The sequence below is a fragment of the Physeter macrocephalus genome, chromosome 16 (assembly GCF_002837175.3).
Source record: "Physeter macrocephalus isolate SW-GA chromosome 16, ASM283717v5, whole genome shotgun sequence".
NCBI lineage: Eukaryota > Metazoa > Chordata > Mammalia > Artiodactyla > Physeteridae > Physeter > Physeter macrocephalus.
Genome location: NC_041229.1, coordinates 85529664 through 85544698, shown reverse-complemented (window position 1 = coordinate 85544698; position 15035 = coordinate 85529664). Strand labels below are relative to the sequence as shown.

The window sequence follows — 15035 nt, the reverse complement described above, 5'->3', positions numbered from 1 at the left end:
ATTACAAGGTTAAATATAGGTTACACAAAAGACATATCAACAAGGGTTAAGAAAGAGATGTTACAATATATTTCACAGAAAGTCTTTATTTTTGTAAATGTTCCATGTGCACTTAAAATGTATGTATCCTGCAGTTCTGCATGTAGTATTGGGTGTAGTGCTCTATGCCTGTATCACTAGGTCAACTTGGTTAATCGTGTTCAAATCCGCTATATTCTTACTGATATTTTTCTATCTACTTTCTCTATCAATTACTGAAAGAAATGTGCTTTAAATCTCTAATTATGATTGTGGCTTTGTCTCTTTCTTTGGTTCTATCAATTTTAGATTTATAATATTTTGAAGCTGTTGCTAGAGATATAAAATATAGAATTTCTGTGCTTGTGTTGAATTGAATTTCCAAATTAATTGGCTGAGCTTCCACTCTTTATAAATAATGCTGATGTATTTGTAATATACAAACACTCCTGTTGTTAAAAGCAATGTTATTAATAAAAGCAAAACAGAAGAAGAATATCTTGTACAACATATATTCTGAAATAAATATGTGTACAAAATGTTATCACGGGGGCTTCCCTGGTGGCACAGTGGTTAAGAATCCGCCTGCCAACGCAGGTGACACGGGTTCGAGCCCTGGTCTGGGAAGATCCCACGTGCTGCGGAGCAACTAGGCCCGTGAGTCACAACTACTGAGCCTGCGCGTCTGGAGCCTGTGCTCCGCAACAAGAGAGGCCGCGATAGTGAGAGGCCCGCGCACCGAGATGAAGAGTGGCCCCCGCTTGCCGCAACTGGAGAAAGCCCTTGCACAGAAACGAAGACCCAGCACAGCAAAAATAAATAAATAAATATTTTTTTAAAAAAAAAGAATCCACCTGCCAGTACAGGGGACAAGGGTTCAAGCCCCAGTCCAGGAAGATCCCACATGCTGTGGAAAAACTAAGCCCATTCGCCACAACTACTGAGCCTGTGCTCTAGAGCCTGCGAGCCACAATTACTGAAGCCCGCGCGCCTAGCGCCCGCCGCAACTGGAGAAAGCCCTTGCACAGAAACGAAGACCCAGCACAGCAAAAATAAATAAATAAATATTTTTTTAAAAAAAAAGAATCCACCTGCCAGTACAGGGGACAAGGGTTCAAGCCCCAGTCCAGGAAGATCCCACATGCTGTGGAAAAACTAAGCCCATTCGCCACAACTACTGAGCCTGTGCTCTAGAGCCTGCGAGCCACAATTACTGAAGCCCGCGCGCCTAGCGCCCGTGCTCCACAACAAGAGAAGCCACTGCAATGAGAGGCCTGCGCACTGCAACGAAGAGTAGCCCCTGCTCACTGCAACTAGAGAAAGCCTGCACTCAGCAACAAAGACCCAACGCAGCCAAAAATAAATAAAAATTAAAAAATTTATTTTTTTAAAAAGTTATCACGGGACAAAACGATAAACTAGCATAGGCTGCTGGTTCCTTCCCTAGAACTCAAATCTGGAGACAGAATACCAATGGAGGTTGATGAATCTGAATAACTAATATACAGACTGTGAAAACCCTCTTCGAGCAATAGCAGATTGACAGTGGCAGGGTAGAGGTGGAGTCTGGAAGAGGGCCAGTGCCAGGGAGCTAGGGTAGACTAGAGCAGGGTTCAGCTGGACTCTTTTAGTGTCTTGAAAGTATCATTATCCATGAAGTAGTGTAGAGGTGGTCTACTGCCAATAGCATAGCTTCTAGATTCAGACTGCCCGTGTTAGACTATTGAGCAAGCTTATTAAACCTCCCCACACCTCAGCTTTCTCATCTATAAAACTTCATAGGGTTGTTGTGAACATTAAATGAGTTAAAGTGTTGACAGTTCCTGGCACCCAAAAGAGCTCGATAAGTATTAAATAGTAATGTTACTACTATTGCCCACTGTACTGCCACCATAAGGCAAAAAATAAGTTTAAAAAATAAAATAGCAACAACACCCCAATTGGGTATCCAAGTATATCATGGCAGCTGATGCCCAGAATAGGAAACAGATAACAGACAGAGGCATGCCCTTTCACATCCTAATTAGATGATCATAATCCAGGGAGTTGAGGAAATTTTATGAAATTCAACCACATAAATAGACAAAGTAAAAAAACAACCCAAAAAAATCCCACTCGTGAATATTTTAATAGATGCACAAAAGCATTTCAGAGTCCAAAACCAATTTAGGATTTTTTAAAAAACTTAAAATTAGGAATAAAGGGATAGCCCTTATCTTGAAAACAGACATTTATCAAAACCTATACCAGCAAGCATCATATTTGAAAATGAGTATGAAGTCCAAGATTGGAACCAAAAAACACATCACTCCTATTCGTTTGCATTCATATGTTTTGGAAAATACCTTTTAAAACACTGAATTGATAACTGTGTGGCTATTAATGCTGTATGCTAATAACTTTTTTCAATTACTGTACCCTTTTGGAATTAAAGTAATATACATTCTGAAAATATTGTGAATCTGGATAACACCTCCCAGTTTTTAAAAAAAAAGAAATCTATTACAGATTGTAGAAAAACTGAGCTTTGGTAAGGACCTTGTGTTAAATTACCATTGTAACTTTTGACAAGTCATTTCATTTTTCCAGGCCTCGGTTTTCTCCTTTATAAAATGTGAAGGGGTAGTAACTAGATATCTCATCTGTAGGGTCCTTTTCAGTATCAACATTAGTTGTCCAACACTAGAACTGTAATGTCCAAATCCAGAGTACAATAGCAAACTGACCTTTATATTGCCACTAGATGGTGTCCTGCTCCAGAGTACTATGCATGTCATAAATTGTGGTCCACAAAGCCAAAGGTATATTTCTAGAATTTGACAGGTACCTCAGTACTTCAGCAGCTAAGGGATTATGGGACTCTCCAACTAGATCACTAACTCTTTCAAAACTAGTAACAGTTTGGCACCTGCATCAAAGTTATGATTGGGTAAAAAGATGAAGGAAGCTAGAATGTATGGAAATTTTTACAGAAATGGTCTTTTAAGAGGTATGCTGAACATGGAGGGGGAAAGTAGAGAATATTAAAAAAAAAACCTGGCCTAAAAGAGAAATTTTATGGGTAGAAAGTCATTGGAAGAGGATAAGGTTAAAGTTAATGATAACATCTAATCTAATAATTAATATTAAATGACTTTTAGGGTCGTCTCAGCAACATTTAAGTCACTAAATTAACTACCTCTCATATCCCCTTTTATATAGAAAGCTAAACCTTAGAAATCAGGCATTTTGCTACAAGTTATGTGTGCTTTAAAATGTTCTGTTTTCTATTTTTTTCATGTTTAAAAGTTAAATAGTATAACATTTAAATAAAAATACAAGCCAGACAAAATATATGTAACCACTGTTAATTCTGACTAACATTTTCTACTAAAATATGAGTTGAGTATATATATCTCTCTAATAAGGGAGATGCTATGAAACTTTCAAATAATAGTGAAGCAGATAACAATTACCCAAAAAAGAATCTTGATATTAAAAACCAAGTAAATAGCAAACAACATTGTCTAGTAGCTTAGAGAGACTAATGAACACACCTGAAAACTACCATGAAAAGTGTGTAATGAGGTGATTTGCTGGATTTTACTGAGAGTCATTTCAATAATGTTAAGCTAGACTTTTAGCACCACCAAAAACAGCTAAAAATACTAAAGAGGGTTAGGGTGACTGAGGTACTTAAGACCAGTAGCTATGATGACTTTTATTCCTTGGGAGAGGCGGACATTTCAGCTGTCATCACCCAAGTGATGTCTGTCACCCAAGCAAAGCACTATTATTTAACTGGACACAGTCCAGCCCTTTATATATCTATAATATAAAAATGGTACCAAAAAAATTCTCCCAAAAGGTTTTCAGGCCTGTGGATTATACCCTTGTTTATGAAAACACTTTAAAAATCAAATTCTGTTTTGAGATCCTGAATTTAAATTCCGTTAGATCCCAGGTTTTGCCAATTTATTCTAAAAGGAGTCTCACATGTATTGTATACCTGGGAAAATGCATTCCTGTAAGTCTATTATTCTTCTTTACATTCTACCAATTCTACTGGGTTATCGTGACAGTTCTATTACCTGGTCATACTCCAAGGCTCCTGGGTAGAGAGGCCATCCAAGGAATAATTCTGCAATCACGCATCCCAGTGACCACATGTCTATGGCTTCACAAAATGGCAACCCCAATATAATCTCTGGAGCTCTGAAATTTAAAAAAATAATAATAATAATCAATCAGTCAATCAGAGCAGTTTTCTTTTAAAATTATCCGATTCATCTGATATTCTAAGAGAAGTTTGTAAAATGAGAGCGAAATCATCTACTATTTATAGTCATTCTTCATTTTTCAGAACTTGTTGAAACCTAGCCATAATCCTGAATTAAACTTCAAGGGGTACTATGAGTACAACATTGCTATGATAAAATATCTATACTTAATCCGAGTTTTACTAACATGACAGTAAAAAAAGGAAAAGCATAGATCTTGTTTTTGAGACTACAGGAGATTAGAAATAACACACTAGAAAGAGAACTGACAAATTAAAAATACATGCACCATGACACCAACAGAACTTAAAGCCAGACACCGGAAGATAAGACCCAAACCAAACAAAACAAAACCCCAAAGGCTAACCATGGATCTAGACGTGGGTATTACTTCAGAAGATAATAATAAAAACTGGGCTATTTGTTATCCAAAACAGATAAGACCAAGTTCAATATATTCAGCCTTAAAAGGCAGAAAAGTACAGGATACATCAAAACAGTTAAAAAAGCATTTTAGGGCTTCCCTGGTGGCACAGTGGTTGAGAGTACACCTGCGGATGCAGGGGAGACGGTTTCGTGCCCCGGTCCGGGAAGATACCACATGCCGCGGAGTGGCTAGGCCCATGAGCCATGGCCACTGAGCCTGCGCGTCAGGAGCCTGTGCTCCGCAACGGGAGAGGCCACAACAGTGAGAGGCCCGCGTACCGCAAATAAATAAATAAATAAATAAATAAATAAAACATTTTAGCACTTGAAGAGTTTTATTTGGAAAATTATTTCATGAAAGATACAATTCCCCGATAAATTATGTTTCTACTTCACATGACTTTTCCATAAGAAAATTAACATTCTAAGAGTTCTTTAAATCCAAAGTCATAAAATCATAGTTATCCTGCACAGTCTCAAACTTACAGAGAAGTTATAAGAGCAGTACAATAAACACTTTTTCCTAACCCACTTGAGAGTAATTTGCCAAATAATGGCATGCTTCGTATTTCCTACAAACAAGAATATTCTCCTACATAATCACAATACAATCATCAAAATCAGGAAACAAATATTGATACATCTCCACCATCTAAGCCTCGGACTGCGAGTTTGGCCAATTACACCGATAACGTCCTTTATGAAAAAGAATCCAATTCCAAATCATGCACTGCATTTAGCTGTCATATCTCTTTCAGTCTTTTCCAATATGGAATAGTCCCTCGTCTTTCCTTGATTGCTATGACCCTGGCATAAGATATTACAGGCCAGTTATTTGTTGAATGTCCCTCAGTATGGGTCTGTCTGATGTTTTCTTGTAATTAGATGAGGGTTATAGATCTTTGGGAGAAATGTTTAAAAAGTGATGGGTTTTTTTTTTCTCATTATATGCTATCAGGTGGTACAAAATTTTGATTTGCTCCACTACTGATAATATTCACTCTGACTACTTAACATGGTATCTGCTAGATTTCTCCACTATCAAGTTTCTCCTTTCCCCTCTGTAATGAAGTATTTTGTGGAGTTTCAATTTGAGATTGTACAAATAATCCAATTTCAATTTATTCATTTATTTACTTATGTAAGTATAATGGATTCCTATTTTATTCAATGGGTTATAATCCATTACTATAATTACTTATTTTGATGCTCTAATTTTCCCAGACTTGACCAGTCGGAACTCCCTCAATGAGCTATGGGTCCTCATTACTATTGGGATGGCATTGTTCCCAGGACCTCTCAGTGTATATTTTATACAGTTTTTAAAAATAAGCCTTCTGCTAATTTTTTTTAACTGAGAGTGCTGATTGTCACTATCTCCTAATGCGGTGGTTCTCAATCTTGGCTGCACATTACAATCCCTTTGTCCTGGCCACACCCCATACCAATTAAATCAGAAACTGGGGTTGGGAGGTAGGCATCAGTAGTTTTTAAAGCTCCCCAGGTGATTCCAATACATGGCCAAAGTGGAGAACCAAAGCACTAGACTCAAGTAGTTAAACCCAATGGGAAAACTACTCCATCTCCTCCCTACAGCTCTTCTGATCAGAATAAGTTCAAAGGATAATAAACAAATTGTTTTCTACCATAGATTTGGGATCTGTCCAGTGACTCTGTACTGCTAAACACCTCTGCTATAATTAATACTTAAGATTCAGTAGATTCTTAACGCACAAGTACTTGTGAAAAACAAGTAAGTGTCATGGGGAGATGTTATGAGGCATAAAAGAACCTTAAAAAAGTTATAAAAGGTCTTCATTCTTTTGACAAAATACTCAGCAAGTGTGTAGATGTACACACATGAGTTATATTCAGCCATAATCAAATGCTAAACTGTACTGTAGAAAGAGAAAAAAATAGGTTACACTAAATTATCAATCTTATATTATATATTCACAATATAGAGATATCCTTTTTTGTTCACTATTTTATACGCAGAACATAGCAGAGAATATGCACTCAGTAAACATTTCTCGGATAAGTCATGCCAACACAGGTTGATTCACACAAAGGAAAGAAAGCATCAGTGTGAAATGTGGGTTTGAACTAGGCCTCAAAGAATAGAAGTCTAGGCAGAAAGAAAGAGAAACGGACACAAGAGTTTATAAAGAGTATATACTAATCTGTACTTTAAAAGGTTCAAAGCAAAAGGCAGCCTGTTTCAAAAGTATGGAGTAAATGAGATTCACTAGTGATACTTAATCATGTACTAATTTGAATCCTGAAGACTTATTAATAAGACTGAGCTACAGCTGTGTATAAGAGCTTTATGATTATTTTGAAATAATATAAAAAATTCATGGGACTTGAAATTGGCTACTGTAGAAAACTTCAACGTTGCATTTGGTAATGAAAGAAAATTAACAAAATGATAGTATCTAGGATATTCAACTTAAAGAGACTAAAATTATTTGAAATCTGGTTAACAATTAAGAAGAGTTTCTGTCAACTAGACAGAGTGATGAATTACTTCTGCCATTTGTTTCCATTTAATGAATGAGCCAAGTTTCTAGTTGACAGTGACAAGAATATGGAGTTATCTTTTCAAACTCTGACTAGGAATTGTATAAAACCACTTCAAATACAAATCTAAGATTCAAAAGTTGTATTTATGGAAGCAAACTCAACTTTCTCATTTTAAAAAATGAAAGAATTTTAACTGCAAGTTTTATACAAATTCATTATGTATTACTGCATCAGTTTAAATCCTCTGAGAAGCAGATAAGATGTGCAAGAAATTTCTTGGGAAAAATGTCTCTGAAGGATACACAGGGACAGGAAGAAGGAATAGGTGAAGCGAGCTTCAGACCTTGAGCAGTTCTGACACCCGTGAAAGAGGTGCAAAGGAAGAATTGGGTGGAAAGAACCTCCAACAGCAGTGCTGTTAAGAGAAAATCTTGGCAGGGTCAATGGGGAGTCCCCAGGCAAAAATTATCTGCTAGGCTAGCTCCCCATCAAACTAGAACAGCGCAGCTCCAGGACCCCCACTGTGTTTGGTCACTGGCTGAGAGCAGCCCAGCAGCAAAGGGGCCTCTGCTGAGCACTGATGCATTACCTAAAGGCACAACAGCTGGAGGCTGTCAGTTAACTGCTCTTCACAGGAGGTTCTCTTGAAGTGGATCCGAATGGCACAATTCCAAGGCTGCCACAACTATCTTCCCAAAAGCTTTTGTATTTTATTTTATAATACTACATATCATAAAGAAAATGTAATAAATTTCTTCACCAAGTCTGAGTCAAATGTGCCTAAATTCTCTCCAGTTTACCGTGGCATACCATAAAACATTATATTTTCTATATGTATCATCACATGTAAAAAGGTGGGAAAGCAATACCGTTAAGCATTTACAATCTAGATGAAACTGCCAGAGCTGTCAGAGCTCTGCTGGCCAGTCTTACAATACAATAAACTTTCAAAATAAAATTATGCACTAAAGAATAATATATCCATCTGTCAGTAATGAATAAAGCTTAGTTTTCTGGTTGTATCTTAATTGGCTCTCAAATTATTCCTCTGGGCTAAATATACTTTTGTATATAAATGACCACAGCAGAAATTCTGATTTATGGACCACTCTTAAAATAAATCTTTTGTTCTACACCTAAAGGAAATTCTTCTACTTCTTTTCTCATCTAACTTAGCTCCCCTCTGAGCACCTATAATGTAGTGGTGCTAAGGCTATAGCAGGGAACAGATATCATTTGTGCTTTTGTAGACAGGCAAGGCACACATTAAACATGTCCACTGGATGGAGAGTATAACTAAACCTGTTGTTCACCACTCTATAAATAATAACTCACAATTAGAAGGCAAGTGTCAAATCCACAAACCAACTCAAAAATTTAGGTTATATGGTAACCAAGGCAATCTATATATAAAATGTCATGTTTCCTTTTTTTGCCATATGACTTTAATAAAATTTATCAATATTCATTAAGACCAAATCCTTTTTTACTTTTCTAAAACCTTGAAACACTGATATAACATACAAGTAAAGTGGGAAAGCTAAAAAAAAATTTTTTTTAAGTGGGTAAACTGAACTCTGAATGGTTTGTGGGTCTTTTGCTAGAGAACTCAAAAAGAATGTTAGCAGTAGATGGTTCAATTCAGAACATAGTGAAATACCATCACTCAGAAAAGAAGATAATTATTAATGGAATTACTTTATTTCATTTTTATTTACTTTTTTAAGCTGAAAATTCAGTTACTGGCAGAGAAGCCTAGCCGTGTTAGGAAAAGGGATGTCTCAGTTCAGGAACTCAATATGTCAAGTTCTAGGAACAATTATATTCTTATAAGAGAAAGATGCCCTGGGTTATCCCTGCAAATGCCATTAAACTATTTACTCATGTGATGATTTCATGGTCATCAAGAAAACAGTGATCATAATATGACTCCTAACTTATTTTTTCAAATACAGAGAATATAATGCTTAGGCTAACTTGATTATTTAGTCTGCCTAATGTTTCTCATTAAAGTTAATAAACTAGTATAATGCTGATATATTTCAGTTTCTTGAGAATCTATTGACAGAACCCAGGTCTGGTCAAGTCTAGGACACTGATCAAATAATTTCTGAAATGACAAAACCAAGGGCCAGATTCTGATGATTCTGTCAGAAAAGTCACTCAGTAAAAATGAAAGGTACAGCTATCCAGGCTTCTCTTGATGATACTCCTCTACATACAAGGGTATAGCTACATGCTTCTCTCTACTTTTGACAATAAGAAGATACCAGAGAAATGCAGCACAAACTTGGAAGAGGTAAATAAATGGTAAACTCAATAAAGATAAAAATAATAAAATCAGAACAGTCTTCTCTTGAGGTAGGTGATGCAGAAGGCATTTCTTATCATAACAGTTTTATTAAGACATAATTCACATACCATACAATTCATCCATTCAAATGGTACAATCAATGGTTTTTAGTATATTCACAGAATTATGCAACCATTACCACAATCAATTTTAGAACATTTTCATCACCATCAAAAGAAACCCTATATCCATTACCAGTCACTCCCCATTTCTCCCAACTCCTCCATCCCTAGGCCACCACAAATCTACTTTGTCGCTTTAGATCTGTCTCTCTTTTTTTTTGTCTCTTTTTTGTCTCTTTAAATCTGCCTGTCTGGACATGTCATACAAATGGAATGGCACAACATGTGATCTCTCATTTGGGGGTCAACCACAGGTCATGGGTAAATTCTGGGGTAAAAACATTCATAAGAATGTTTTGCTATAGTGGTACTTTAAAATCTCTAAAGAATGTTCTGGGAAGACAAATCTTGGGAGTCTGGTAAGGAAGCACTGACTTCAAATAATGCAAATCATCTAAATAGAGCTAGATTGTAAACACTCAACAGACACCTAGCAATCCCTCTAATAGCAAGTAATTTACCTGAGCCTTAGTATTTTCATTTTTAAAATGGGGTTTTACTGATGTAGCATGCTCTGAAAATTATCCAAAGGACTAAGTAAAAGAATCTATGTAAAATGTAAAACAGTATATACATTCTCTTAATTTATTCATACTCCCACTGTCCTAATTCACACCTCCTCTCTTCTCAAACCATCACCTCCTCCCTCATCCTCACTCCTGACTCTTGTCCTTGCATCCAACTTTACTGGGGGCAGGGGGGGATTTGAAAGAAACTTCCACATTCTCGCCACCACATCTACTAGCCCACTTGCATCTGTCAGTGCTTCTATCTAAGGCACCCATGCTCACTTACTGAAGTACATCACTCCACCAATTTCCCACTCTTTCTCATCACCAACCTCTCTCCCTCTCCCTCCTTCTCTCTACATATATATATAACTATCCCATATCTCCCATTTTGAAAAAAAAAGAAAAGAAAAAACTTTCTTGTTTATATACTCTCCTTCAGCCATCACGCATTTCTCTATTCCCCCTTACACCAGCCCTTCTTGAAAGCATTGTTAAGAAAAGCTGCCTCCAATTCTGCCCCTTTCTTGAACTCACTCTAATCAGGGTTTCATTACCCCATCATTCCACCAAAATAGCTCTTGTCAAAGTCACCAACAGCCACTGCATTGCCACATCCTTGATTTATTTGACTTGCAGCATTTGACACAGTTGATTGTGCTCTCCTGCTTTAAACAGTATGCAACTGACTGCCAGGACACCACTCTGCTCTCCTCTTTACCTCACCCGCAGTCCCATCTCAGATTCCTTTCCAGTTCCATCGCATTTCCACAGCCTTTAAATTCTGGGGTGCCTCAAGGCTCAGTCTTTGGATGCTTATCTTCTCTGACTACTTTCACTTCCCTTAGGTGATCTCATCCAATCACACAGTTTTAAATACCACCTCTATTCTTAAAACCCAAATGTGTATCTCCAACCCAGACCTCTCTCCCCAACTCCAGACTTACGTATCCAACTGTCTACTCAACATCTCTTACTGTCTACTACATATCTCAAATCGAACATGTTCAAAACATGTTCATAATTCCCTCCAACCCAGTCCTCCTCCAGCCTTCCCCATCTCAGGAATGACAACTCTATCCTCCTAGTTTCTCAGGCCCATAATTTGTGCGAGAATCAAATTTGACTCTCCTTTTTCTCTCACTTCCCACATTTATCGGCAAATCCCATTGACTTTATCTAAAAAATAGATGCAGAATTTGACCATTTTGCTTTACCTTTACTGCTACAACCCCAGTCCAAGTCACCAGCATCTCTCGCTGTATGCTCCCCAACTGTTCTTGCTTCTGTCCCGTCCTCTACCATCTACTCTCAACTTAGCAGCCAGAGTGATCCATTTAGTACACAAGTCAGACCGCATCACTCTTCTCCTCAAAACCTCCCAAGAGCTTCTTCTCAATGGCCTCCAAGGTCATACATGATACAGCTCGCAGCCGTATCTAGTATTTCCCACCATTATCCCATTTGTTTGCTCTCATCCATCTACACTGGCCTCCTTACTGTATCTAACCATAGTTGCTGCCTCCAAACCTTTACATTTATCTAGAAGGTTCCAGGCAGAGGGAACAGCAGGACTTGATCCCCTCACTCTTACTTTGTGTTTCTGCCCAAAGATCTTATTAGAAAGGCTTTTTTCCCTGACCACCTTAAACAGAAGGGTAAGCCCCCACCAGCACATACACTTACCTCTCCTCCTTTATCCTGTTTTAGTGTTCTCTATAGCACTTGCCACCAACTGATATATATGTTTGCTTATTATCTGTTTTCCCCTCCCCCACTAAATATAAAACCCGTGAGGGAAAGGACTTTAATTCTTTCAATGCTATATTCCCAGCACTGAGAACACTGTCTGGCATAGAGTAGGCATTCACTCATTAATTTGTTCACTGAATTGATCAACCAGTGGAAGCTGTTAGCGTTCTGCTGTGAATAGCTTTGTTAACTCAAACACATGAGCCAAACAAGTTATCAACCAAGAGACTTTTTTTTACATGCTAGCCACTTTACATTTGGGACAGTTGAATTGTTTTGACTATTAAATAAAAATCAACACCATTTCCTGAGTTTTAACAATGGCCAGGCATCACAGAAATAACTTTTAACACATTAGCTCATTTAAATAAAATGTTCTAAAAACAGATTTCAGCATTGTTGTTCTGTTCCGAGATCAAAAATGCTGGTAAACAAAATGTTCCAAGTAAAACAGAAGAACCCCTCAATTGAGTACAGTCAGCCCACAAAATCATGAGAAATAATAAATCGTTTTTGAAGCAACTAAGTTTTGGAGTTGTCACACAGCAACAGATAACTGATACACTACCCAAAGTTACCCAGAAAGTGATGGAAATGAGATTTCAAATGCCTTATTCCAAAAGCCTTTCTCTATACCATACCATCTCAATTATAAAATCTTGTAACTGAAAAAAACACAGAAAGCCAAACTAACAGAAAACCTAGAAATTGACACCGAAGGTATTTTTTAACAATTCAATTAAAGTTATGTTCTAGTTTTACTTTCCACAGAATAAGAAAATACTAACTGACCTAATAGTTCTATGCATTTTTTGAGGCTAACTGGTCTTTAGCTTTCTACGACAATCAAATGAAAAAAGTATTTCACTGCCATTTTTTAAACCTACTTTTCATTCTGTGTAAATCCTTTAAAATAAATATAATAACAGCAGTAACATCAAGCAGTTACCTAGCACTATGAACCAGGCAATGCTCTAAGCACTTTATAAATATTAACCCATTTGATATTCATACCAATCCTTTTAATAGATAAAGAAACAGACACAAGGATAAGCAACTTGCCTAAGGGTCATACAGCTAGTGTGAGGAGCAGCTGGGATTTAAAGCCAGGTTTTATGGCTTCAGGATCAATGCTTTAACTACTACGTGTTAACATAAATAATTCCTAGGATTACTAAAACTATCAGACTTTTATCTTACTAGAAGTCCTCCCACTGAGATGCTATACTTATCATTAATGTGTTCTTTTCTCTTTCAACATATCACCTTTGATTTTTAAACTAACCGGGAAATGTGAGATACACACTTATGTTAAAAGAACTATAGTTGACATTTTACTAAGTCCTTTTCCTGATCTTTAAGCATTTACTCATCTTAACCATAAATAATCTTCCATGTTAAATACACAGACATCTGCTGGATACTTCTCAGTTAAAATACGGCTCTTATTTTGGCAGATACTGTGTTCCAAAAGATGACTACAACAACCTTTTACAAAAGCAATAAGGAAATAAGTTCAATAGTAGATGTGACCATCCAGTAGGTGTGATTACTAATAAATATAACGTCAGGCACTCAATAAATTCTTACAAGGCAAAGCCCTTTACTTAGCAAAAGACAGCAAAGACCTAAAGTGGTTATAAAATGCAGGCACTAATAAACATGTGTTTATACAAGCACAGCAAATCTAGCAAAGGATACACACCCAAGTTTTATCAGCAATTATCTCTGAGGAATCAACCTGGAAAGGAGAGAGAAGTATACATATCCATAATACTTGTTACTAAAACAAGCATCTCATACAATACAATAAAAGACTAATGTTTAAAATTTTTCAGTCACCTAAATTTTATAGGAATTTCGTGTTTTCTTCTAATACTATTACTATCAAACTACATAATCAGTGTTAACTCAATTTTTTTATTTCCTTTTATTACCAGGAACAATTGCCTACTGAGAATCTCTGACGCTGGGAGGGAAGGAATACTGGAAGTATCCCTGAGAGGCTCTACACTGTCTGCAGGGGCTATCTCGAAGGAGACTCCTTTAAGTACAACAGGGGAACTGGAATACCTCCAAGAATCTTCCAAACCATAATGCAACTAAAATTTATGAAAATATGAAAGAACATTTGTACAAATGGAACTTTAAAGAAGGATGACTGTTAAAATATACTAGGGAGTTCACTTCCAGCTTAATCAGCACTTGTTTAAATATCCTGCAGAATGGTGCTTTTTTGTGTGTGTGTGGTATGCGGGCCTCCCTCTGCTGTGGCCTCTCCCGTTGCGGAGCACAGGCTCCGGACGCGCAGGCCCAGCGGCCATGGCTCACGGGCCCAGCCGCTCCGCGGCATGTGGGATCCTCCCAGACCGGGGCGCGAACCCGGTTCCCCTGCATCGGCACGCGGACGCGCAACCACTGCGCCACCAGGGAAGCCCCTGAATGGTGCTTTTTTAAAGCAACCAACAAAACTTCAACACTCTCAGAAAGGCGAATAAATTTCAAAAGAGCCAATCAATCACTTCTAGAAATATTTTCTTTTTGAAGTCACGAGTGTTTACCGTGATAAGAAAGTTGTTGCTGTAGGCAATAACAACGCTACAGAATACTGGATATTCGCACAGATTGCTTTAATGACTGTAACTGCAACTATTCAATAATGTGTTCAAATGTAATCAAAGTACAGGCTCTCAGAATAGACACTCATTCAAATGTAGCTTGAGTCATAGGCTAAAAATACCACAATTAAAAATATCGTAATTGCAAGGCCACTTAATCTTTTAAGTATGCCGCCCAATGATCCAGATCAAAGCGCCTCCAGATCAAAGTGCCAAGTACAAAGAACTGCAGTAATAATAAATATCTTCAAAATCTATTAAATGTAAAACCTGAGAGGTAGAGGATAGGTGATAGCAAAGATTTAATGGTCATTACCAGTATGCTAAATGTATCGCTTAGAGCCCAACGTCCAAAAAGATGTATGCATCAATAATTTGTACATCTATGACTGATCAATAGCCAATATTTTGTAAAGGTAGGAGTCATAAATTTATTTCATTTACAGACAGCC

General features: G+C 37.3%; 1 protein-coding gene across 4 annotated transcripts in view; it reads right to left on the bottom strand.

Annotated features, from left to right (window-relative positions):
• The window catches only part of HIPK3 (homeodomain interacting protein kinase 3), an 87567-nt gene that overhangs the window by 19518 nt on the left and 53014 nt on the right, over positions 1-15035 (bottom strand). For all 4 annotated transcript variants that reach the window (XM_028500817.2, XM_024118656.3, XM_028500820.2 and 1 more), the window contains one exon: positions 4089-4212. In XM_028500817.2, the coding sequence (XP_028356618.1) occupies positions 4089-4212 (124 nt within the window). The remainder of the gene's footprint in view (positions 1-4088; positions 4213-15035) is intronic.